Source organism: Desmodus rotundus, chromosome 1 (genome assembly GCF_022682495.2).
Source record: "Desmodus rotundus isolate HL8 chromosome 1, HLdesRot8A.1, whole genome shotgun sequence".
NCBI classification, from domain to species: Eukaryota; Metazoa; Chordata; class Mammalia; order Chiroptera; family Phyllostomidae; genus Desmodus; species Desmodus rotundus.
In genome coordinates, this window is record NC_071387.1 from 171,756,495 (window position 1) to 171,783,058 (window position 26,564).

General features: G+C 41.9%; 1 protein-coding gene across 5 annotated transcripts in view; it reads right to left on the reverse strand.

Annotated features, from left to right (window-relative positions):
* MAST4 (microtubule associated serine/threonine kinase family member 4) overlaps window positions 1-26,564 on the reverse strand; it is a 524,552-nt gene that overhangs the window by 370,974 nt on the left and 127,014 nt on the right. For all 5 annotated transcript variants that reach the window (XM_053913123.2, XM_053913118.2, XM_053913119.2 and 2 more), the window contains exon 2: window positions 9,210-9,363. In XM_053913123.2, the coding sequence (XP_053769098.1) occupies window positions 9,210-9,363 (154 nt within the window). The remainder of the gene's footprint in view (window positions 1-9,209; window positions 9,364-26,564) is intronic.

A 26,564-nucleotide genomic window follows, 5' to 3' on the forward strand; every position in this document is an offset into this window, starting at 1 on the left:
CCATTCTGACAGGTATGAGATGGCATCTCATTGTGGTTTTTATTTGCATTTCTCTGATCATTAGTGACATTGAGCATCTTCTCAAATGTCTATTGGCCATCTGCATGTCCTGTTTGGAGAAGTGTCTATTCACGTCCTTTGCTCATTTTCTAACTGGGTTGTTTGTTTTTTTGGTGTTCAGTTTTGTAAGTACTTTACACATTTTGGATATTAACCCCTTATCAGATGTATCAGTGAATATGTTCTCCCATTCTGTGGGTTGTCTTTTATTTTGTTGATGATTTCCTTTGTCGCACAAAAACTTTTTAGTTTGATGTAGTCCCATTTTTTTGTTTTGTTTTTCCCTTGCCTGGGGAAGATATATCTGATAAAAAATTGCTATGAGCAATGTCCAAGATTTTGCTGCCTATGTTTTCTTCTAGGGTTTTTATGGTTTCAGGTCTAACATTTAAGTCTTTGATCCATTTTTAATTTATTCTTGTGTGTGGTGTATGAAGGTGGTCTAGTTTCATTTTTCGCATGTATCTGTCCAATTTTCCCAACACCATTTATTGAATAAACTATCTTTAGCCCATTGTTTGTGCTTGCTTCCTCTGTTGAATATTAATTGACTATAAAGGTGTGGATTTATTTCTGGGCTCTCTCTTCTGTTCCATTGATCTGTGTGTTTGTTTTTATCCCAATATCAGGCTGTTTTTGATTACTATGGCCTTGTAGTATAGTTTGCTACTAGGTAGCATGATTTCTCCAACTTTGCTCTGCTTTCTCAGGACTGCTATTGCTATGTGGAGCCTTTTGTGGTTCCATATAACTTTTTTAAATATTTGTTCTAGTTCTGTGAAATACATCATTGGAATCTTCATAGGAATTGCATTGAATCTATAGATTGCTTTGGGTAATATAGACATTTTAATGATGTTGATTCTTCCTATCCATGAACACGGTATGTGTTTCCACTTATTTGTATCTTCTTCAGTTTCTTTCTTCAGTGTCTTATAATTGTCCATGTACAGGTCATTTACATCCTGGTTAGGTTTATTCCTAGGTGTTTGATTCTTTTTGAAACAATTGTGAATGGGATTGTTTCTTAATTTCCCTTTCCGTTAGTTTGTTATTGGCATATAAAAATGCAACTGATTTCTGTATATTAATTTTGTATCCTGCTACTTTACTGAATTCATTTATCAGTTCTAGTAGTTTCTTGGTGAAATCTTTGGGGTTCTCTATGTACAGCATCATGTCACCTGCAAATAAAGATAGTTTTACTTCTTTCTTTCCCATATGGATGCCTTTTATTTCTTCTTGTTGTCTGATTGCTGTGGCTAGGACTTCCAGTACCATGTTGAATAAGAGAGGTGAAAGCAGACATCCCTGTTTTGTTCCTGATCTTAAGTGGAACACTGTAGTTTTTACCCATTGACTATGATGCTGGCAGTGGGTTTGTCATATATGGCCTTTATTATATTGAGGTATGTTCCATCTATTCCCACTTTGCTGAGAGTTTTGATTACAGATGGGTGCTGGATTTTATCAAAAGCTTTTTCTGCATCTATTGATATGATCATGTGATTTTTATCCTTTATTTTGTTTATGTGGTGAATCATATTTATTGATTTGCAAATGTACCATCCTTGCAGTCCTGGACTAATTAAAATTTATTCCCAATTAAAAGTAAAACTTACTTAAGAGAAGTGTGGATTCACATGCAGTTATAAGAAATAATACAGAGAGACCAAGGTACCCTTTACCCAGTTTCCCTCAATGGCAACATCTTGCAAAGCTATAATTCAATATCATGACCAGGACAATGACATTGCTACAGTCAAGTTATATAGAAGAATTTCCATCACCACAGAACCACTCACGCTTCCCATTTACAGTCTCGCCTACTTCCCTCCTACCACTCCCTCCTAAATCCTGGCAACCACTAGTCAGCTCTCCACTTCTATAGTTTTGTTTTTCCAAAAATGTTATATACAATGGAATTACATAGTGATAGTGTGTGACCTCTTAGGATAACCTTTTTCTTTTTTCTCAGCATAATTCTCTGGAGATTCACCCAGGTTGGCACTTGCAACAACAGTTTGTTCCCTTTTACTCCTGAATAGTATTGCATGGTATGGATGTACCTAAAGTACCTGCTCTTGCGTCCATTTTCTCCACCTCCCCCTGTTACAACGGAGGAAGTGTCCCTCTTCCTGTAAAAGGCCAAGGCTTTGACATGTTCTCTGGATACCCTTCTGGGTTCCTACAAAAAACTTCTTTTTTTTGGCTATCATCCCTGCTTTCTGGACCTTTCAAATATGCCTGCGTGTTCCCAACACTAAGATGCCTCCCTGTGACCCCTCATGCCCTTCCAGCTCCTACTGTATTTCTCTAGTCCATTTCACAGCATAACTTCTCAAAAGAGCTACCTATGGCTTTAAACATCAAGACATTGGCTACATCTAATTCCTTAATTATATTCACTCTTAACCCACCCACTCAAGCTTCCACCCACACTTCACCACTCTCCCTAACATCACCACTGACTCTCCTGCTGAAGCCAAAGGCAAGTTCTTGGTCTCATATCACTCTCAGATGAAACCAATCCTTTTCCTCTCCAAATGTGATCCTCTCCATTTCTGTGATTCCACGGTCCTACTTGATGCATCTATTTACCATACCTTGTAAACATGTCAAACTTAACACACTGAAAACAGAGTTAATCACATCCCATTTGTTTATTAAAACCTATTTGTCTCAGTCTCCCCGATCTAGTAAGTGCTATGTTGCCCCTGCCTCTTGTGCAGATGGACACAGAGGGACCATTCTAGTGGCTCCAGCCCTAACCTTGCATTTGGCTGTGACCATGTGATGGAATCTTGCCAAAAGAATGTGAATGGAGCCTTGACAGGGTGGCTCAGTTGGTTGGACCCTCGGGTCACAATGTGCAAGGTCGCTGGTTCAATTCCCAGTCAGGGCACATGCTTGGGTTGTGGGTTCAGTCCTTGGTTGGGGCACGTACCAGAGGCAACCAATCAATGTTTCTCTCTCAGATCGATGTTTCCCTCCTTCTCTTTCTACCTCCCTTCCCCTATCTAAAAATAAGCAAACAAAATCTTTTTTTAAAAAAAAGTATGTGAATGGAAACAAAGTGTGCCTCTTCTGGTCTGACTTTTCAGCGGAAATATTTCTCCTCTCTCCTTCCACTTCCACCATCTGGAAGCAGAGTATCTTAAGGCCATAAAAAGCAAAACCAGAAGATGGAAGGAGTGTGGGTCCCTCACTCACCATGGAGGAAGAGAGATGCCTGCTAACTCGACATTTACATAAGCAAGAAATAAACGAGGATTGTGTTAAGACATTGATTTTGGGGGAAGGGAGGGTTACTTGTTACAGCATGTAGTGTAACAACATTTTTACATCAGTATTATTTTGACAGTATCACAAAAGTAAGTAAATTTCTAGGGAACATGGCGGGTATTTAGGTGCAATATTTACTAAACAAGGCTAGCGATAAAATGGTCACATTTTATGTATGTAGATTTGCTTTAATCTGAATTCTTCCAGCCTTGCCCACTAAGTTAAGGAGGATTTTAGGATGAGAAATATGTTCCACTCTACACAGCATGCAAACACTATGGCCTCCAGGTTAATTTTAAAGAAAAGAATATTTTCTGAGATTGTGTTGTTTTTCCTTTCCCTCTTGAAGCAAAATCCACTCTGAAATGCCTTTTTTTACATTTTCAGATGTTATTCCAAATTGATTTCCATAGTCCAAGAGAGAAAGATCTCTCAATTTCCCCCCAAGATAGAACACCATGATTCTAGGTTATGCTGTCTACAGTTGATTTTATATTAGTATGTGCAAGTTCCACACACATACAGATTCCTCTTTTGTTTTACATTCCAAACAGCCCAGACATCTCTTGAAAAATACAACTCTCTTCATGAGAAAGAGAAGCTGACTGTTGGGGCTGCAACATGCATACATCACAGCTATGGAATGCAAGACTAGGATTCAGGGCACATTTGCATATCAAGAAGCCAGGACTCGAGATCCTGAGGTTCTGCCCTTCATTCTGCAGCCTCCTTGCTGTGAACTGTCAGGCGCAGTACCACATGCCCATCCCCAGACTGCAAGGGTCTGAATAATGACTAGAATAATGCTCCCTTCCTCATCAGGGTGCTCCAAATCTCAGTCAATGTTTACACGATGCTTCTGGGTGCCTATTTAGCAAGCTGCAGGCCATGAAGGCAGAAACCACCATCAGCCAGCAACAAAAGAATATACGTAAAGCAGTGGTGGGCACAGTAAACTCTGGGTCTGTTGTTTAAATACTAGTCCTGCAAAAAAAAAAAAAAAAAAGTACTGGTTGCTTTTGCTTTTAATCTAATACCCCTAAGCAATTGATTCAAAACTTCAGAAATAAGAAAATGTCAAAAGCTCAACAATGGGTGTATATGCATGGTGAAATTAGGGGCTTTTCTCTTTATAGTGCTCTTTCTTTTTGAAACTTTTCACATTAAACACATATTACTTTTATCATTAAAACTAGGGAAATGTAAATATTTTTATTGTAAATGATTGTTTTTTTAAAAAGAGCTAAGGTTAACTATGATAAGCAAAATGATCAGTCCCAATTTTTTTGCTCCCCTCCAGTTGCATTAGATAACTGTATCCTTGCCACGGTGTCATGGTGGGTGGAGTGGGCCCCTTGACTCTGGACTTGACCATATGATTTTCTTTGGCCAATAGAAAATTAGCAAATAGGATGCCCGCAGAGGCTTAAACCGTGCCTGTGCAGGTGGACCTGCACTCTGAGGCTCCTGTCTTGCAGAAGGAGAGCACGGTCTCCTGTGTAGCTGCCGGCTCAAGGAAAACAGGCATGTGGAGCAGATCTGAACCAAACTGCAATCTAAGACCCATCCCCGAAGAACCCAGGCTAATCTCCCCAAACCCAGCTGACCTGCAGCCGTATGAGCAAGAAATACTTATCATTGTCTACCACTGAGGTTTTGTGGTTATACAGCATTAAAGTTACCAACTGATACACTGCCAAATGCCAAAAAAAAAGAAAAAAAATTGAGCAAAAAATGTGTCATGGATTGAACTGCAGGATGGAAAAAGACCACAGCATTCTTCACATGCCCATTTATAATGGGAAACCAGTCAACCATCACTCCAGTTTGAGAAACTCTTTAGCAGACATGGATTGCTTTTCTGTCCCCTATGAAATAAATATACAATTATTTCTATGAAGGAAGTGATACTGTGAGACCATTCAATAATGGACTTTCACATTAAAAATATATTGAGCCTCTTTCAATGTGAAAATATATTCTTTTACAACATGATTTTAAGTGTTTACACTTTATTCTCCATTTTACGTGCATACCATAATATGTTTAACCAATATTCTTTTGCTAGTTATTTAGATGCTATGCAATTTTTAATATTATAAATGGTGCTGCTCTAAATATAACTAGAGTTAATTCTCTGCACATATTCATGACTATTTTCCTTGTAATAAAATCTGAGAATTAGAATTGCTGGGTTAGCAAATGTATAAATTTTAAGGTTTTTCATATGTATTAATTGCCTAGTTTTAATTTACTTTTGTAATTAAGGGACCAGGGGACCTACAGATTGATCAGCCCCAGATTCCAATTGAGCAAAAATGTTTCCATCCAGGAATCATTCCAACTAATCCTGCTGGAATTTATTGAAAACCTAATGGTGTTCACTGTGCTAGGAATAGCGCAGTGGTTACCAGCCTGGCCTCTGCAGCCACCACGCCTAGGTTCAAATCTTGGCTCTGTGTTTATGAGCACCGTGACCTTGTTCAATTTCCTAAACTGGTCTGAGCCTCAGTGTTTTCTATGAGAGGGAGATAAGAGTGCCCAGACACGTGGTACGGATTAAGTCAGTCAGTAGATATAACTCTCTAAAAACAGTGCCTGCTACGTAGTAAGTTCTTAATGTTAGCTGTCATTCTTATTAGGGAGAAGTAGATAAAAAGATCACAGATTGTTCTCTCAGAGAGTTAAGAGTTTAGGGAAGCTTACCAGAGTTAAGAGTTTAGGGAAGGATAACTGGGTGGCAAAATTTTCAAACTATAAACTCAGCCTTCACAGTCTTTGTTCTAAAGGAAGTGGTAGAAAACCACCTGAGAAAAGATCCTTGGATTAAAACAAAGTAAACTGCCAAAGAAAAGTTCCTTGGATTAAAACAAATTTAAGCAATAGGAAGGTGGCCGGTCTTTAGTAACAGAATATGCCATTGACAAATTTTTGATGGCAAAACAGTGTGAGTTAATTTAAGTTAGCAAGAGGGTTTGTCCCAAGGTAAGATAATACGTGATTATCAACTGTTGCCTGAAACAAGCAGAAACTGTGTTTCTCAAAGATCAGAGATAACGCATTCCTCTATCTGCTCTGACACCCAACCCTAGCACAGTGCCCAGCACAAAGCAGAAGCTCAGTGGGTAAGGGTTCCATACTAACGTTCACAAGCCCAAGGTCTCCATCAACTGCAAATTCCCCAAATTCAAGTAGTTATACACATAATCCTGGTGTCTGATCATCAATGGGCTAAATGCTTTGCATGTATTATCTCATTAAAACCTCAGCTAAGCTATCTAGAGGACCAATTAAGAATATTTTCTTTATATCCCAATAAAACTTTCAAACAACTGTTTTTAAAAACAGACTGACATCAAAGAGATTTCTTGAAGTTCTTCCAAATACTATTAAATATTTTTGGAAATTATCTGACCAAAGATTTAATTACCTACAACAATTATATAGCAAGCTAACTGGTGTAAGTACAGAATTGCTAGAGCTGCTGGGATTATGAAATGAGAATCGAGTCCAGCTTTTTCCCCCCTTAAAGCTGAACACCAATTTCATGCTTCAGGCCCTATACTGCATCAAGAGCTATATATATCCTTGCATTATTTTAGAGCGTTAACTGCTTTAGCAAAAATTGGAAAGAACCATTTCTGTCCCTCCTATTGGTCAAAAATAGTTTGAGCAAAGTAAGTAGATTTCCTAAGTGAAATTAATAAGCATGGGGGTGAGCCTTCTAACTTTTAACATTTAATTTTCCCACCTAACAAATAAAGGTTAGAACAAATAATCTTCAGGATCTCTCACTTTAAAAAGCAAATAGTCTGCAGCTACAAAGAACAACAAAGGAAAATGCCCCAATAACCATTAGAACATCAGCTAAACTCATGTGAACATTTGCTTTAAACTTAGTGAAGTGCCGAAATTTTTGATGAATTTCTTCCCTTTGACCGAGGTCAGCTTCGCCCTCCATTCCGGCCGGCAGTGTGACACCCTGGGTCAGGTGTTCTAGACTGTCCTCAGCATGTGGCAGAAGCACTTCTGTGCCCAGAGATTTCACCTCCAAAAAGTCAAAATCCATACTTTTATAACAAAATGTGAATAAGAACTTATTTTCTAGACCATTTATGAACTGATAGGCAAGACTGTTCTATATAGAGAAAACCTTATTTAGGGGTATAAATAACAATAAAGTTTCTCCAACAGTATTTAAAGGTAAAAGCATTCAAAATGAAATAACAGAAATCTAACCTTTAGTGATTTAAAGTTAAATTTAATAACATGAAGTTCACATGATGTTTTATTAAAAACCCAAGATATGTTAATCTGGCTATCTTTGAAGTCAATAAAAGTGATCTGCGGGTTTCCTGGATTTGAAATTTTTTAAATTAATTTTAACAACATGATTAAAAAATGAAAGATTTGAACAGATTTCACAAAAGAAGATACATGAATGCCCAATAAGCACATGAAAAGATGTCTGACAACATTTAGTCACCAAGAAAATATAAATTAAAACCAGAAGGTGATATGACTAACTATCCATTAAAATGGCTAAAATTAAAAAAGACTGGAAACACAACAGGTAGGCAAGGATGCAGAGCGATTAGATACTCACCTGTTGTTGGTGAGTATGTAAAATGTCGCAATTTTGGAAACAGTTTGGCAGTTCCTTTTACAGTTCAATGCACACTACTGACACATGAGGTCAGTTCAGAAAAAGTCCAGCCATTGTTAATATGATGAGAATGGTTTGTGTGACATCGATGTAACCTGGCAGCCAAGGAGAGTCAACTGGAACGCACATGCGTGAACGCTGACAACATCACTTACTAGTCAGTGGGGGTGGTAGATGCCGTTGAGTGAGCATGTGTACTGTGTGGCCATCACATTCAAAATGACCGAGTGAGTAGAGCAATGAATCTGCATCAAATTTTGCATCAAGCTTGAACATTCCTCCACAGAAACTATTCAGATGATTCAGAAGACTGCAGCTATGGGTGACTGGCGACTGGCAGCTTCCTACCAACGAACCCGCTCATGCATCACATCTTGTGCAGGGTTTTTTGTCGAAACATCAAATCACCCAGGAGACTCAGCCCCCCTACAGCCCAGAATTCATGACCTGCTACTTCTGGCTTTTTCCAAAACTAAAATCACCTTTGAAAAGGAAGAGATTTCAGACAATCACTGAGATTCAGGAAAATATGATGAGGCAGCTGATGGCAATTGGCAGAACTGTGTGTGGTCCCAAGGTGCCTACTTTGAAGGGGACTGAGGCATCATTGTCCTATGTACAATGTTTCTTGTGTCTTGTATCTTCTTCAGTAAATGTCTCTATTTTCCATGTTACACAGCTGGATACCTTCTAGACAGACCTCAATTATGCAACAACATGGATGAATCTTAAAAACATCATGCTGAACCAATGAAGCCAGGTACAAAAGAGCATGTACTGTGTGATTCCAACAACATAAAATTCTTAAGATAAATCTAATTCATAGTGACAAAAATGCAGATCTATGGTTGCTTGGGGCCAAGGATCGGAAGATGAGGGGAGAAAATGACTAGGAAGGAGCAAGGGAACATTTTACATCTTGATTTTGGTGGTAGGTAGACTGGCATAAAAATTCGCCAAAGCCCATCCACACATACACTGAAAATGGGTGCGTTTTATTGTATGTAAATTATATTTCAGTGAAGTTTATTAATAAAATCCTCAGTTTAACTGCTCTCTGGATTGGACTAGTTTTGCCAGATGATCTGCAAAGGAGCAGATCTTAAGTAGGCTGATTGTTGCACGTGAAACTCCACGGGTTCAGGACCCTCCAGGGTGTGAAGGCAAGCCCCTCTTACACGTGGCACTCGTGACTCACCTGTCAGAGCACCTCCCAGGCTCCCCCGCCGCAGCTGTCGTCCATCCTCACTCAGTTGTCGTTTAAACTTCAGTGACTTTCCAGGGCCAGAAGCCAGGTCTGGGGTGCTGCATTTCCGACATGGCATGGGTGGAGGGGACAATATGTGGTCAAGCTGCAGAGGGAAGGACAGGGCATCACTCGCTGGGGACACTCTCAACACAACCAGAACGAAAGACCAACCAATCACACTTTCCTCCTCCCTTTTCGTTCTCTAAAGCCCTTTCCCAGCCTGGTTTTGAATCTGGCTAGTTGAGGGAGTTCAGGATGTCACTGTTGTGTCCTCCACCTGACAGAGTCTGGCATGCCGCAAGATCTCAACAGTACGGCTTTGCAAGCTATGGATCATGATGCATTAGTGTGGTGATTTGAACCCTTTTTCATCTTGTGCACACATAAACTAATTACTAAATATATGACTGGCATGGCTCCGTGGGTTGAGCGTCGTCCCACAAACTAATAGGTTGCTGGTTCTATTCCTAGTCAGGGCATGTGCCTGAGTTGTGAGCCAGGTCCCTGTTTGAGGGCATGCAAGAGGCAACCAATAGATATTTCTCTCCCTCACTTTCCTCCTCCCTCCCCCCTCTCTAAAAATAAATAAAATATTTTAAAACAAATCTGTGACACATCAAAAATATGTTGTATTTTTTGCCAATCTGACAAAAACATTGGTATAATTTTGATTCATTCACAGTGGACAGCTGTTGATGTGTTGGCTGTTGTCATTTTTTACTTGACAATCTATGGGGAAAAAAGTCAGCACCCCTGACTACAGAGCCAGGTTGTGAATGTTTTAAGAATTCTTCCAGCACACCAGTGCGTACATAGCACACCGGCTGAACACTGCTGCATTAGCGGGTCACAGAATCAATTTTAGTAGGTCGTGATCAGTATTTTTAACACAACAGAACAGAAATTATCAAAATCCAGTGAAGGGAAGGAAAGCTTTGTTTCATTATACTTTGAATAAGTTCTCCATGTATATGTGTATCCTGAGTCACTATGGAAAAGCAGGGTCCGGCACAAATAATGCCCCTTTTTTATTACAAAATCTTTTGTTACGTAATCACAAACATGTAATTCTGTAACATAACAATATCACACTCAAGCGCACCATATGACGTTTTAGGTGAAACGCTCAAATTAAAACTATAAATTATCACACCCGTATTACTACCTGACCAGCCACGCTCCAGCAGGCGTTACTTCTGCCGGACCCTGTGTATGTCTTTCTGTGGGCCTTGATTCTCCCCAAAGTGAAGAATTGCTCCATAGAAAATCAAGAGATCATATCTTTAGTTGTTCACAAAAGTCACAGGCTTTCGGTGCTCACAGACAGACATAGGGGAAGGAAAGAAATTTCTAAGCCCCGTAGCCCATAATGGAAATCAATACATCCCCATATCACTTTATAGCCTTTAAAAGAAAACCTGTCACAAGAATCAGAGAAACTAAAGTCGCTTCAAGAAACGACTTTCTACAAAAGAATCCTGTGTCACAACACTTACTTCAAGATCTGTCCTGCTTTTATTTAAAAAAAAAACCTTTCATACTTGAATAAGACCACATCCTCTAAAATGTTCGCCTTCAAGTAGGCATATATGCATATGTATGTGTGTATGTGCGTGTGTCTAGATAGTGAAGGATAGAAATATTTGTGTGTGTGTATGTATATACGTATGTATACATATATACACACATATGTATAACCAGATAGTTATTAAGAAATAGAAAGAATCACAAGCAATATCCATAGAAAGTTGAATGGCTACAGAAAAGGGTCGCTTTGTAGAAATTTAAAAACAAAAGAGTTAGGTAGCAGTGCTCACGGGCAGGCATTTTTAGGGATGTCTGACTGTGTGTTTTGTTTTCATCATAGAGAGATGGTCATCTGTTATATGTGTTTGGACTTTTTTAGATTAATACTATCCTGGATATATTTATTGGAGGAAGAAATTCAGGAATGACATCATCCACTTGTCTGTCTATGATTCAAATCCACAGCACAAAAGAAACTTGACCCTGAGTAAACTCCTCCCAAGCTAGCTGAGATGGAACAGGCCTGGCTGGATCAGTTATGACTACTCTCCCTCAAGCTCAATTGGAACAGCTGGATTCCCAGCCCTTGTCAGTGAGTACAGTCTCAAATTCACTGCCAGCCAGTATTTTGCTGAGAGGTCTTCAGAGGACTAGCAGCGTGGCTATACTGCAGGATCAAGCCAGATCAGTAGGGCAGAGAGATTCCAGATCGTACGTATGGAAGGTATTTGTTGAGCCTGCTGTTCATTACATGAGCATCCTACTGAAGAGGGCCTCCAAGGAGGAATCTCTCTCTGGTCTTACACTTCTTGCCCCTAACCCTTATGGCCAATGGAGTGTAACAAGGGAACCCTGGACAGTGACACGTCAGCCACTAGAAAGAGTAGAGTCCAGTCAGCGGTCCGCCCGAATGTGGTCAGTTCATTACACAATGGGGGGTCCTTTTTGCCTCCTTCTTGGCTCCATTTCATGTTCTTGCCCCCATTTTTTCTTTCTGTCTTTTTTTACATTTTGTCAATTTTTTTTATTTTAAAAAATTTCAGAAGATTTGTAACAACAGAAAAGTTTTAAGAGTAGTACAATGAACACCCATATTCCCTTCACCAAAGGTGAATGGTTAACCTCTGCCATGTTGATTTGGCTCTCTCTTGGTCTCTTTTTGTGCCCCGGTCCCAAACACACAGTTAGATGCAGACATTACGGATCTTCACCCCTAAATACTTCAGCGTACCTCTTCTGAGAACAAGGATGTTCTCTTAAATCATCCCACCCTACATCCTATATACCCTTGTCAGGTGTCTCAAATCTTTTATCAAGGTAAAGCATAAATACTAGGGGAAATATAAAACTATATCATGTACACATTTAGTCTTAAAAATTTGCTTTTACATTAAAAAGTAAACTTGCAGCCACAAGGTGGCACTGTGCCATAGACATTCAGCAAAATGTTCCCTGTCAGCCACCAGTCCTGTAAATGCACCGAGAGCCCCTCAGAGCAACCAAGCGCGTTAGGGTCCATTCCACTTAGTTATGTCCTCTTAATTACTAATAGCAGCTGCATAAAATACAAATATTGGTTGTTTAAGGCTCATACACTTCTGCTACTTATTTTTCACCTGAAGTTAAAGTTTTCAGCTTGCAGAATTACAATTAATTACTCTAGGGAAGATTGTTATATCACAAATTAACAGAGGTGGAAAAACCAGCAGAGAAAAAAAAGATAAGTCCTAACTAGAAATTCTGAGCCTTCCTAACATATTTCTAACAAAACCATAAAAATATAAAACAAAGGAAGTCAAGGACAAAGTGTATAAAAATAAAATAGAAAATCTCTTTTCTCACATATATATAGCCACAAACTATTAATAAGCCAGAGGTTTTCACCCGAATCACAATCCCAAGAGGGGAGTATTATTTTAAATCAGGAGAAACCAAGGTGGTGAACTGTGTGGGCTGCCAATGCTCCAAACACAGTATTAAGTAGGAAAAACTGTACGTACAGTGCAGTGTTCCAGGGCCCCCCTTCCTTCATCACATCGAGTCCCACTCCCTCCAGGGCTCTGCTGAGTAGATCATTTTTCCAAATTGGCTGTGCTGTCGCTGGTTCTACTGTTCTTTCTACAATTAGTCAAAGCTCCTCAAAATGGCCTGCTGCAGCCCTGGAATTAATTTTCTTTTTTGTCCTGAGTCAAACACTCATGATCCCTTTAAAAACATTTCATCACACCCTGGAGTTTATCGTAGACATCAAACATATTGCTTTCAACACCGCCCTGTAAATGATTTCAGTTTAATCTGTTTGACCTTTTCCAAAGTCCCAAAGTCTTCATGTTCACAAGGAGCTCAACGAAAGACAGAGGCTGTCTTTAAAATTTCGCTCATGTTCAAGGGCATCTAAGCCTGAGCTGGTCATTCTCGCTTCAAACACTTCTAATTTCCCTCTCTAAGCAGAGACAGTGGACTCCTACAGAGCCAGACGGACTCCCAGGTCACACACTTACCTAGGACACTGCGAGCCACAAAGTATATTGGAGTGAAACACGTTCTCCAGAAATATGCCCCTACTTCATTCCCCAAGAGCCGATATTGATTTGTGCTGGACTAGATTTTCTCCTAACTCCCTACGTTAGTCTCCTGTAGTTCCAAGAGCCACCAAACCATCTGAAGAGGCATATTATTAAATTTAGAAGTCAGACGGATAAGGACCTAACCTACCACTTACATGTGAGTGATACACAATTGCTCTTGCTAGCAGTTTATCACAGGAAACATAAAAGCATCTGAGAGAACAAAAGCTGTACGGTTACTCTAACTCTAATGCAGACTTGGGGAGAAGTTTCTAAAATTATCAGTCCTACGGACATGCTAATCACCAAAACTCAATATCGATATTTTCTACATCTATCATCTCCACCCATTGTCTTCTGTTTTACAAATTATCAGGCTGAGAAAACCAGAAGAATCCACTATGACCCACCACGGCTTCCTCCATCAGTGAAGATAAATGAAAAGCAAAGGTAAATCATTCATTAGACTGGGCTTCACTTTGTTCAGTGTCTCCGCCATCACCACCACCACCAAAAAGGAACCGTGATTTCTTTGTCTACAGTTTGTCCCCTAGTCACATCATCCATCCCTTTCTAAAAAGTCATAGTGTGACCTTCAATGACTATTGAACTTAACTGACAACTTTCTCCAACCTCATCTCTGGACACTTTTATGCCCAAGCACATGAGCTCTCTAATTTATAGTTTCTAAACATGAACAGTGATGACATGAACAGTAAGAGATTTTTACATTTTTTCCAATTACAGTTAACTTTCCATATCATTCTGTATGAGTTTCTGGTGTACAGCACAGTAGTTAGACACTCACGTGTTTACCAAGTGTTCCATTGCCCCGACACTTCCAGTCCCACCCGGCCCCACACACGGCTACTACAGCATCACTGACTACGTTCCCTATGCTGTCCTTTCCGTCCCCGTGACTGTTTTGTGACTACCAATCTGTACTCCATCCCACCACCTTTTTCACCCAGTCCCAGGCTTTTCCAGTTTTAACTGGTGGCATCTCCTTTATTCTAGCTACTCACATCACAAACCTTACAGTTCTTGTAAACGTCTCTCCTTACTCCATATCCAATCAGCAGACACTCTGACTCCATCTCGGGAATATATCGAATCCCATCACTTCACCATTTGTGTTGCTACCGCTCTGGCCCGGCCATCAGGGTCTCTCATGTCCCACCCAGCAGACCCTCTGCCTCCATCCTAGTCTCAGCGCAACAGCCAGTGCCCTTCTGGCTCACAAGCAAGGTGCTCCAAACCCCCTGCAGGAATCCTCCAAGGCTCCCCCTTCGCTCAGAACAAAATCCAAAGTCTTGACAATGCTCTGCAAGGTCCTCGACCCCCACCTCTCAACGCCCCTACTCCGCTCAGTCCGCCTTGGTCTATCTCCAGATGGCCTGAGCATCTGAGCATCTTTCTACCAGACCTTTCCACTGACCATTCCCTCTGCCTGATGCTAGCGACTGCGCTCCCTCCACCCTCCAGGTCTCCATTCCAATGTGACTCTTTCGGGGGGCCTTCCCTCGTCGCCCCACACAAAAGAGCATACCTACTGCTTTATTCCCTTCTCCATTTTTCTTCAAAGCAGCTACCGGCACGTGATATGTTAGATCTTTTATATTTGTCCATTATCCTCCTTCTCCCTCTAGAATGCACATTACATGAAATGAGGGACTAGTCTGTTTTGGCCACAGCTCCGTTTGTCCACTGCTCTAAATAAAACGCACCCTGTAAATATTTGCTGAAAGACAAAATAAACTGCAAAACTGGTATTTAGTTAAAAATATAACAACAGATAAATAAAGAACACATATCATAAAGGGTTTTTATTGTTCGAAAATTCAGAATAAAATTGTATTGAATGTTACTTAAGGTGAAAAGGCCAAAGTGAAATCTGTAGCATTTTGACAAAATTGAACACTTCGTGTATAGAAAAAGACCCTTAGGTTATAGCAAAGACGTCTTCTGAAAGAATCTTTTCTATATACAAACTAATATGCTAATTTTTGAGCACTGCAACCTTTGAAGGTGATTCCTAAATAATGAATTATTCGACCTTTTAACTATCTCCCAAGAGTCACTTGTATCCATCAATCCAAGCCTTTTCTACCCCCATTTCTCCTTTCTGCAGTGCCTCACTCATTCCCACGGTGTGGCACAAGCGTTTTAAAGACCCATTCGGAATGCATATGCCCCAAGGCCAAAGTTCACTAGTTCAAAGGGATCACCAGTGTCATCTGCATACACAATGAGGGCTCACCAGTAAAGTCCTTTTCATGCTTAAAATAAGGGAAAGAGAAAGAGACTGACTAGTAACAGGGTTATGAAGACAGGGTTCTGTTACTCTGTTTCTTGATATTAAATATCCTGAGAAACTATAGATGTGAAAGTGTAAGAATAATTATCAAACGTCATAGACAATGCTTGTAATCTTAATGAACGATCCCATTACCTCCATCCAAAATGGAGTCAAACGGGCAATCTGAAGTGATTGTTTTAAAACTGGATTATATTTACTTTTAAACCAAAGCCTATAAACAATATTTTAAAATTTGATAAGACAGAATTACATAATTAAGACAGTCATTACCAGATTCATACTAACTCCTCAGTTGTTAGGAATGCCAAAACTTACTACCCTAATTAAGACATATAACTATTTCTATATCTATTTCCTCATCCACAAAATGTTAGTAATAATACCACCTATCTCCTGAGGTTGCTGAAAAGATTAAAGAAATTCATATGCAGGGTCTGGCAGAAGTAACGCCTGCTGGAGTGTGGTTGGTAGGGTAATAATATGGGTGTAATAATTTATAGTTTTAATTTGAACATTTCACCTAAAATGTCACATGGTGTGCTTGAGTGTGATATTGTTATGTTACAGAATTACATGTTTGTGATTATGTAATAAAAGATTTTGTAATAAAAAGGGGCGTTATTTGTGCTGGACCCTGTATATAAAGTACTTAAAACAGTGTGTCGAATACAGTAAGCACACAATAAATGTTAGCTGTGGTGGTTATTAACATCCCTGTAGAGGAAGTCACCTCATTCACAAACATCTCTGCATGTGCAATTTATCATAAATAGTTTGCAAGAAAAATTAAACTGACTACAGTGTTACGGAGTTGTTGTTTCTTCCCTTAGGGCTCAAATGAGGACGTGGTTCGAACCGATTTAAAATTACTTCTGTCTGTGACTCTCCAGCCATGTTCAAGGGCATGAACCCTGGGGCTTGGTTGGCCATTGCTGGGAGGTATTGGTGGGCGTGAGACAGGGCAGCAGGGAAGTGAGGAGTCCACTCTGAATGCAAATCATCAGGGACAGAATCCCAGGGCTGTGCCTTGGGCAAGCCACTGAACTCCTCTCTGAAGTGCAGACCTCAGAGGAGGTGAGGATGCAGAGGGATGATGTACAGAAGGGGCTCGACACAGCATTTGGCACACGCAAGCACTCAGGAACTAATAACGTTAGTGATAACTATCACCACAGCTCAGCTCAAGTCTCCCCTCCTCAGCCTTAACTGACAGTTAACAAGCTCACCGCTCCCCAAAGAGCATGCACCTCCCCTCCCCGCAGCACTCTAAAACCTAACTATTAATTGAGTCAGACACTGGGAGAGCTACAATCCTGCACCACATTGTCCTGCGGCCCATTTAACTGATTTTGCCAACATTCGTTTTAGATTCTGCCACCCAGAATGCATGCTTCCCTTTAAAGATACTCTAAGAAATAGCCCTAGAAAACTTGCCCTCTGTCTGTATACATATAAGGAAGGGCCTATATTAAACAGTATCTTCCTTGACAAGACTCATCTCTTTATAAAAATATTTATTAAGCAACTGCCAGGTATTCCTCTAGGCACAGAAATGAACAAAATGGACAAAAATCCCTGCCCATCAGGAGCTTCATTCTCAGGCAGACAGAAACCTGGAGAAAATGCCATGAGTTAGAAATAGATGTGCTTCTGCTGAGTTACAATGTATTTCATCCTGAGAACTCCAGACACCACATAACAAATCATGTTTCTCCAGTTCGGCCACTACCAATCACAGGGCAACGCTCGCAGTCAGTGCATCGCCAGCAGGAGTGGCATGTCCAGTCTCCACCAAGACTTCACAGATCTGGTTGCTCCACTAACCTCACTGTGGTGTCACCTTATCCACTGCTATAAGCTGAATGTTTGTGTCCCCATCCCCACCCCCGTAGTTTGAACCTTAACCCTTAATGTGATGGTATTTGGAGATAGGGCCTTTGGGAGGTGGTTAGTTCACGAGGGTGGAGCCCTCATGAAGGGGATTAGTGCCCGTATAAAGAGACCCCAGAGAGCTCCCTGTGCCTTCCACCATCCACCACTCGAGAACACAGCTAGAATGGCTGTCCATGAGCCAGGAGGTGAGCCCTCACCAGACAGTGGGTTTTCCAGTGTCTTGATAGTGGACTTCCAGCCTCCGGAACTGTGAATAATAAACGTCAGCCGTTTATAAGCCACCCAGTCTGTGGTAGACTGCTATAGGAGCTCCAACTAAGACACTACCTGTATAACTGGTGGTAATTCCGTCACCCAGAGGATATCTGGCAGCGTCTGAAACCATCTTCAGTTGTCACAGCGTAGCAGTAACAGGGGATACTGCTCGTATCCACTGGCCAGAGACCACAGATGCTCCTAAGCAATGTGCAATGCACAGGACAGCCCCAACAACAAAGAATTATCTGTTACAAAATGTCGTTGACGCCACTGTTAAGAAACTGCTCTACACTTAGCTCTACACTTACTTTTATTTTGTTTATCTTCACCTATTTTTAAGTTATTCATCTTGCTGAGTTATCTATTACTGTAGGTCATCCTAAACCCTTTTGAGAACAAGAAGGGGGACAGAGGAAGAGCACAGATAGAATCTTAGCAAAAAATATTCATGTCAACAAGATTCATTAAGCAAATATTTCCCCGAGCCACAGAATTCACTCAACCTATTAAGAGTTTATCCCAATTCACTCTCTCAGTAAATCCATAATTTCAAAAATAATACATCAACAGAATGTATTTAAACTAGATATACTAGATACCAATTCACATTCAATCTTCAGTTTTATAATTAATTCTTTGAATCACAGACTTCAATTAGCAATATAAAAATGTTTCAGCGACATCCTAATATACATTATTAGATCGACTACAATGGCACCCACCTAAACAGAGCTGCATCGCTAGTTCCGTTTCTTCAGAGAATTGATTTTCTTTCTTCCCTTCCCTGAGAAATATGTAAATTAGTACTTTGATAACACTATCTCACTTTTGTCTGTCAACCCAACTGCAAGAAAGTCAATTCCTTTGCTTATGAACATCTCTCCACACACACACACACACGCACACACACACACACCCATAGCACCATCACAGTCCCAAGGACAAAGCACCACACAGCAGGCATTTAATTGTTACTGTGATGTTTACATTAAGCGATAAGTTTAATAGTGTACAGATGTGGGAAAGAAAACAGCTAATATTTTATCACAGATTTGAGAACATTCTATTACAGTTTTTGAAACATAGCACTTCTCAAAGTTCTGTTTAGAAACAATGGCACTGGGGAAAGCTCAGAGGCTCTACGGATTTGACTTTGCATGCGTGTCACCTGTCACTTCAATATTCCAGATGTGTCCCTGACCTTTATTCAGGGATCTAATCTATGCCTGGAGTTGTTTACTTATCTGAAATCATCAAATTCCCCTGGTACCGTCATATCCCCATCAGTGACATACGTAAACATTCTGACCATGATCAACAAACCAGGAAGAGAATGCTCATCAGTCATCGTCCTTCCATTTAAGGTCAGAGGGGGAAATGTGTCCGCATCGCCCTCTGGCAGAGAGTATACCCCAGTTAGGTAGTGTTATTCCTGTTCCACCAGTGAGGAAACAGATTCAGAATGATTAACCCCTCCAAGTTAGCAGTTCCATGGGAGGTGCAAAAGGAATCAAGCCCAAGATTCCTAACTCCAGAGCACATGTTCCCTCCATTGTCCTACACTGTCTCCTGGAGCTGGGCTCCCAGAAAGTGCATGAAGCCCCACAAAGTTAACCTTACTTTCCTCTTCCACCCCAGTCTGGGTAGACGCCCCAGAGAAGACTGGACCTTGGACCCTGGTGTCAACCAATTCAAATGGTCCATTTCAATCCTAACTGACAGCCTATGCAGTTTCCAGGGCTTCTACAGCTGAAATCCTTAAATCGGACTTACAGAATCACAAAATATTAGCGGTGGAAAAGACCTAAAAATCACCCACAGACCGAGGCTTTCCCCAAAACAGCAAATTAGCCACATGAACTGCCCACATTCACAAAGACCCCTGGGGCATAAATCCAGACCTACAACCTGCTGCCTATCATACCTGCTTCCTCACTCTGCTTTCTGCAACGCCACTGATATCCATGGCTCTATTATAATAGACTTGTAAATTTTTCTATTTCTTATTCATATATGCCTTCAACTCAGAATTGTTTCATGAAAAAAATTTAGCCAGATGTCTACTGTGGACGAGACAGTGTGTGAAGGGCTGCAGATAAGAGAACAGAACAGATACAGTCATCACCCTGAGGGCATTTCTACGGAGAGTGGGAGACAGACACAAAATCGCAACCGTGAAACACACGGCAAAGCAGGGACAGAGTTAGGTTCGGGACTACAGGGGCTTCGAGCAGAGTGGTGGTCCAACACCTAGTTAATTTCTCTTCTTTACTGGGTCAGGTGAGCAATGCCAGCATTTTTTTAAAATTTTGATTGTTATTCAATTACAGTTGTAGGCCTTTTCTCCCCATTCCTCCACCCCACCCCAGCTGAACCCCCCTCATTCCCCCATCTCCACTCTCCTGCTTGATTTTGTCCATGTGTCCTTTACAGTAGTTCCTGTAATCCCCTCTCCTCACTGTCCCCTCCCCACTCCCCCCTGGCTATTATTAGATTGTTCTTAACTTCAATGTCTCTGGTTATATTTCGTTTGCTTTTTTTCTTCTGTTGATTATGCTCCAGCCCATCAGCAATGCCAGCATTAATGCCTGACATGTCAAAGGGGCTGACTTACATTTACTCACATAGATTATGGTCTTCTCAGGAACCCAGAAGCCACTCCAGAAAGGGGCACAGAGTGGTATGTAAACACTTGTTAATTTTCCTTCTGCTTTGGGGCTTTTCAAACTCACCCACCCCATCCTAAGATGTAAGAGAGGGCAGAGTCTCTCCCACCACCGGACCACACAGCATGACGGGGCCTCAGGGATCCTAACTGCACACCCCGCTCCGGGCACCAACTCTCTCGGCAGGGCCAGGAGCTCCTGGAGAAGTGCAGGGCTCCCCATCCCATGTCCTGACAGGAACGGAGGCAGCCCCAAAGAGGAACGCGGTGGTCCGAGGCAGGGTTTCAGGCTGGGATCGAATTCAGCCACTTATCAGCCATATAAAGTGGACAAATTATACTTTCATCCATAAAATAAGAACAATTATACTCTCCTCACAGGATTCTTGTGGGCTAAGTTAGATGATCAACAGAAAGCTCCTAGCAAGAGAAGGCACTCAAATGTTTATCCTCTTCCCCTTCCTTAGCCTAGCTCGTTCTAGCGGAACTATGAAAGAAATTACTGAAGGGCTGGAAACTCTTTTCAATAACATCCACGGAAGCTAAAAATACACTTCATGTACAAGATTCTGGGAAGAAGTTTGAAATGCACTCTGCTTCTAAAATACTGTTTAAGCTCTTTACCTGGACAAACATATAAACTAATATTCATTTCATGATTTTACATTAAGAGGAAAAATGAGCTGTTTGAGCAAGGGTCCCGTGGGTAGCAGGAACAAAGTGAACTCTGACCCAAGAGGCAAAATAAATGATCTTAAGAAAAGCATTCCTAAGAACCATGAGTTACGAATTCTAGGCAGCTTAAGGGCCTCACCTGGTTAAAACGAAAGTAATTTAGAAGAACAGGAAAAACAATCACTGAGAAATTGGCAAACAGTAAGAGAATTAAGGGAGGGCTCTGGAGATGGGAGGGGGCGCTGGAGTGCAGGGCTGTGCAGGCTATTTTTATCAGCTCGACTTCTTGAGGAGGAAAAAAATAACCAGAGAGTGTGAAGGGGGTGAAGAAGAAAGAGAAGGAAAGGACCGAGGGAGAGAGGAGAGGGGAAGAAGAAGTGAAAGCGGTGGGACGAGAGTGGGCAAGGAGGCGAGAGCCCTGCCTGGCTCCTGCCTCGTGTCCTCTCACCTGTCCATGGTGGGCCGGGTTCCACCACAGAGCCTAAGACTCATCTTCTCTCTCAGCAAGAACAATAAAGAATACATAAATCATAAGTGTGGTATTAAATAATTATAAATAAATATATTCCACAAAATATGTAAGTTCTAAGACTGTAAGTCAGTAGCTCCCTGGCTCAGCCCTAAATCCATCTTCCTTCTGGATTTCTACCTGGCCAGGGTCCCACCATCATGTCCCCCACTTCCCTGGACCATGCCCTCTGTGTCTTGCTTGCTAGTTGCTCTGACCTGTAGCTCCAGAACTGGAGGTCTGGGGTCTGCCTTAAGCCCAGGGCCTTGCACTGACTCTGCCTCTGAAATTCAGCCTAGTGAGGACCAGATCCCAACATGGCACTGGGCCTCTGTGCTACCTGCCTCCCAGTGAACTGCCGCACCTCTGCCCTGCCTCTGCCAGCAGCCATACCCTGGGCTTAGGGCTGCCAGGTGTCCGACCTTTTGGCATCTCTGGGCCACACTGGAAGAAGAAGAGTTTTCTTGGGCCACACAGGAAATACATTGCAACACATAATCACAAAAAAATCTCATAATGTTTTAAGGAAATTTATGATTTTGTGTGGGGCCACATTCATAGCCATCCTGGGACGCATGCAGCCCATGGGCCGCAGGTTGGACACCTGTGCAGGTAATGGTGCTAATATCCCAGCTTTCCTTTGTCCGAAGTCATCATCCACCACTGGGTTCCCAGGGCCGAATCCAAGGTCATTGTCCACCACTGCGTTCCTAGTCCCCAACAGTCTGGCCAAGTCTAACTTGCCAGGCCCCCAGGAGAACATGAACTACAGAAACATGGAAAGGAGAAAATGACACAGGGACACTTATAAGAGGAAGTAGGAAGGAGGTGAGAAATGCAACGAGGGAGACAGAAGAAAAAAGAGAAAGGAGGGCAGTGAAAAGCTTGGTCAATTCTGCAGAAAAATGAACCCATCTTAACTTTTCTTCATATTCTACTCTTCACTTAGGTCAAGATCACACGAGTAACTTAATCACTCTGATCACTGATTACACTGTCATCTAATGATTGCACCGTAATGATTGGCTGACCAACCATTACAAGAACCTCCTCACTTTTTTTTTAAGATTTATTTATTTATTTTAAGAGAGAGGGGAAGGGAGAGAGAAAGAGAGGGAGAGAAACATCAATTGATTGCCTCTTGCACACCCTCAACCAAGGACAGGCCCGCACACCCAGGCATGTGGCCTACTGGGAATTGAACCTGTGACCTTTTGCTTTGCAGGATGATGCCCAACCAACTGAGCCATACCAGTCAGGGCTCCTTACATGTTATTTTGTACTCCTCATGAAAAGATGTGGCTCCAAATAAGAGCCCTCTGCTCTGACGCCCTTGTTTGGCAGGAAGAAAACCTTTCTCTAGGTTATAGGACTGAAGGACAAATCAAGATGTTCCCAGACGTCCGAAATAGACTCGGGCAGATGAAGCCAGAAAGCAAATTTACAGTCAGCATCTGACCCAGTTCTGGCTCCCACGCCCGAGGACTTCATTTTCCCATTTTTGCCTGAGACTTACTGGTGGAAGGGGCTGTGCATTGAAAACATTGACTCTAAAGGCTGGAATCAAGAGACGCACTAAGTCAGGAAAAGTTTCAAGTTCGAGCTTGAAATCTGCTGGAGAACAGAGCATGATGTGGCTACAACAGTCTTGCTCTCAATAAAGCTGGGGCTCTCATATATAAAAGGCCAATCTTCCAGGTAGATAACTCAGATTTCTTCTCCATATGGAGTTATTTTAAACAATGAATTCTGCTGGCACGTAAGTGTTTATATAAAGATTAACAAACAGCAATTCACAACAGGAAAGCATAACTTTCATTTTCAAGGCCATGCCCACTGGACTGGTCTGGCTGATGAAGCACATGATCCCCCAGCCAGTTGTCACCGTGTTTACTGGAAGCCAGATGCCTCCCCACCAGAGCTATAGATTTTCTTTGTCCTCTAATTCTGCATATTCCTCCGGTGGTTATCACTGACTCTACTGCTCAGAGGCCCCATTCCCACCAAGCTCAAACTACCACAGCCTCGAAAGGTCCATTCCTGACCTCCACCATCTATTGATATTCCTGAGATCAGCAAACTACAGCCCTCATGCCAAATAAAATTTTACTGGACTGCAGCCATGCTCATCCATTCACATACGGTCCACATTCTGCCTACAACTGCACAGCTGAGCACTTCTCCCAGAGACCACACGGCCTGCAAAGCCTAATACGTTCACTATCCGGCCCTTTCCCGAACAAGCTCACCAGCACCTGATGTCTTCCATAAATTCAGCGAGCATCTACCACGTGCCAAGCACTATGAAGACAGCAGTGATCAAGCAAAATCCCTTTCTTCAGTGGTAATAAATGCTGCAAAGCAGCAGCTGTAGGATATAAGACAGAGAATGAGGGCCACTCTACTACATGGGTGGTCAGAGGGCATTTGTCTGAAAAGGGAACAATTGAGCAGGGACCTGAAGAGAGCGAGAGAGCAGTATTGGGGAAAAAGGATTCCAGGAAAAGCAAGCAAGGTAGCCGGGCAATGTCCCCTTTCCCCTGGGTGTCAGTCCACCAGCCCCTCCCATAGCTAGGCACAGAGCTCGCTATGTGAAGGTACCACCCTAAGTGTTTATCTCATTTACTGTTTCAAACAATCTTCTGACATGATATTGTTTTCATTCCCATTTTGCATGTAAAGAAACTGAGGCTTTGGGAGCTTAAGTGACTGGCCAGAGGTATCAGAGTTTGTGAGCAATAAAGGCTGGGGACCAGGGCTAGCTGTGAGAGCCAGGCTCCTCCTATGCTGTCTCCCACCCCATCTTCCATGCAGGAAGCACCAGCACTGTCACCCGGCTACACGCCAGCGGCCTCGTTACTGTTCTACCTGGTCCGAGGTGGAGACCACTGGGATGCGTGGAACAGGCTTCCCAGAGCCCGCGGCCTGTTTCATGCTCTGTGTTTGGATCCTGTTCTCACTGAACTCTTCCCCTTCCTCTGTCCCTAGCACTACGTAAGCCTCCTAAGATTACCTCCAAAACAAATCACTGAGCCATGGAAGGCTCACTGATGAGGGAAAATAGCTTGCAAAAGAAGGAGAAAGGGGACTAATATTTACAGAAGGTCTTCTACGTGCCAGGCACCAATATAAACACTCTGCATACTCTGTCTCTGGAAGATGATACTTAGTGAGAACACTGAAGTAGAAAAATACGACATTTTCCATGTGGATTTCTGCCCTCATGAGAACACTGAAGTAGAAAAGTATGACATTTTCCATGTGGATTTCCATGTGGATTTGAGGAATCTCCACAGCTGATGTACCGTAACATAAATTTAAGAGAAAGCACGTGCTACTACTCTGGGTTCCTCAGGACCAGTCTTCATCCAGCGTCCTGAGACAAAGCGCACAGCCACTTCCCACCCTTCCCTACCTCAGACTACACTATACGGTCTCTGGGGCCCTCACCCAGTCTCCTGTCTCTCGAAAGAGTTTATATCAGCCTTTCATGCTTTGCTCACAAGTGTTTAGACGGTGCCCTGGGTGCCACAGTTAATCCTAAAGCAATCATCTACCTGTGTACAGAGTCAGTTCTTCCCGGAGGCCTGGGAGTCCTCAGGCAGTTGGATTCTTGGTGGTTCGCCACCACGATTTCCCAAGCATTCCCCGAAGAGGTATACGGATTATTTCCCCCAGTGCGGCCCTCAATATATAATAATATTCGGTAACCTAAAAATCATTTACAACAACATTCTAGCACAACATGTGCTAGGCAGTGAGAAGCACACCTCAATAGACGCTACCTACAAAAAGTGGGATGGAAAAATGGCCAGAGGAATGGAAAATAACTTCCTCTGCTCCGTGGGGGAAACGGTACAAAAATGCTTTGCTGATTCCCCTGTTTTAGTGTTTACAGGAGAAAACATAATCCCAGTCTTGGTTAATATGTTCACTAGTTCCTGAGAATGCTAATCTCCTATCTGTGCCTCTCAAAATTTAGGAAACGTCCTGACATAGTCAACATTCAGTATTGGTGGCACAAAAACAAATGTCTACTTATACTCGAGGGCATTGTTAGATGACAAGTACTTTCAGGGAGTGACGAGATGCACCTTTGGGGAAATGAAAAGAAGACTGAAATAAGGTTAAAATCGCTCCTCACATGGAAACTGGGAGGAGGATTAGGGTTAGCTATGTGAAAACACTCCCTGGAGCTGGATTAGGAAGGGGCCCCAGACATTCTTGACACCCTGTTGCTATTCCTTTCTGGTTGGCTAACTGGTTTTTCCCATCTCCTCTTTCTTCTCCCAAGGATTCCCGCCAGGAGGGACGGAGAGGTCAAGGAGAGTAAACAAGAGTGGCCTCTGCTCAACAACTGGAGAAAGACGTGGTTGAACATGTGGGTGTCCTCCATCTGGGGAGGGAGTGGGTAATAGCAGGGCTCTGTGGCAATATAAAATAATTTCACATTTTGTTACTGCAATAATATTTCACTAAAATGGGATATTTTATGTGCCATTTCCCCATTTCTCAAATGAATAAGAACATAGAAAAAAGTGAAAGTCAACTCTGAGAATCATTTTTGAAAATTTAGAAGATAGTTAAATAAATCACACTGACATAATTAAGTGACAACATTTTTTACTTGATAATAAAGCACCCTTCCTCACTGCAGTTAATGAACACAAAGGAAAAAAATAAGATCTATAGGAAAATGACAGTGACAGTATCAATAATTCAAGACCTCAATAACTGCCCTAAGAGAGGGAGGTAATCGGCCTAACACCTTCTATGGATTCTTACACTTCAGAATCGTAGGGAGTTGCAATACCTCATAACCAGGATTGAATCATCAACAATGGTATAACATCAAGTCAGAAATAAAAGGTCAAAGCAGTTAGATGACAGG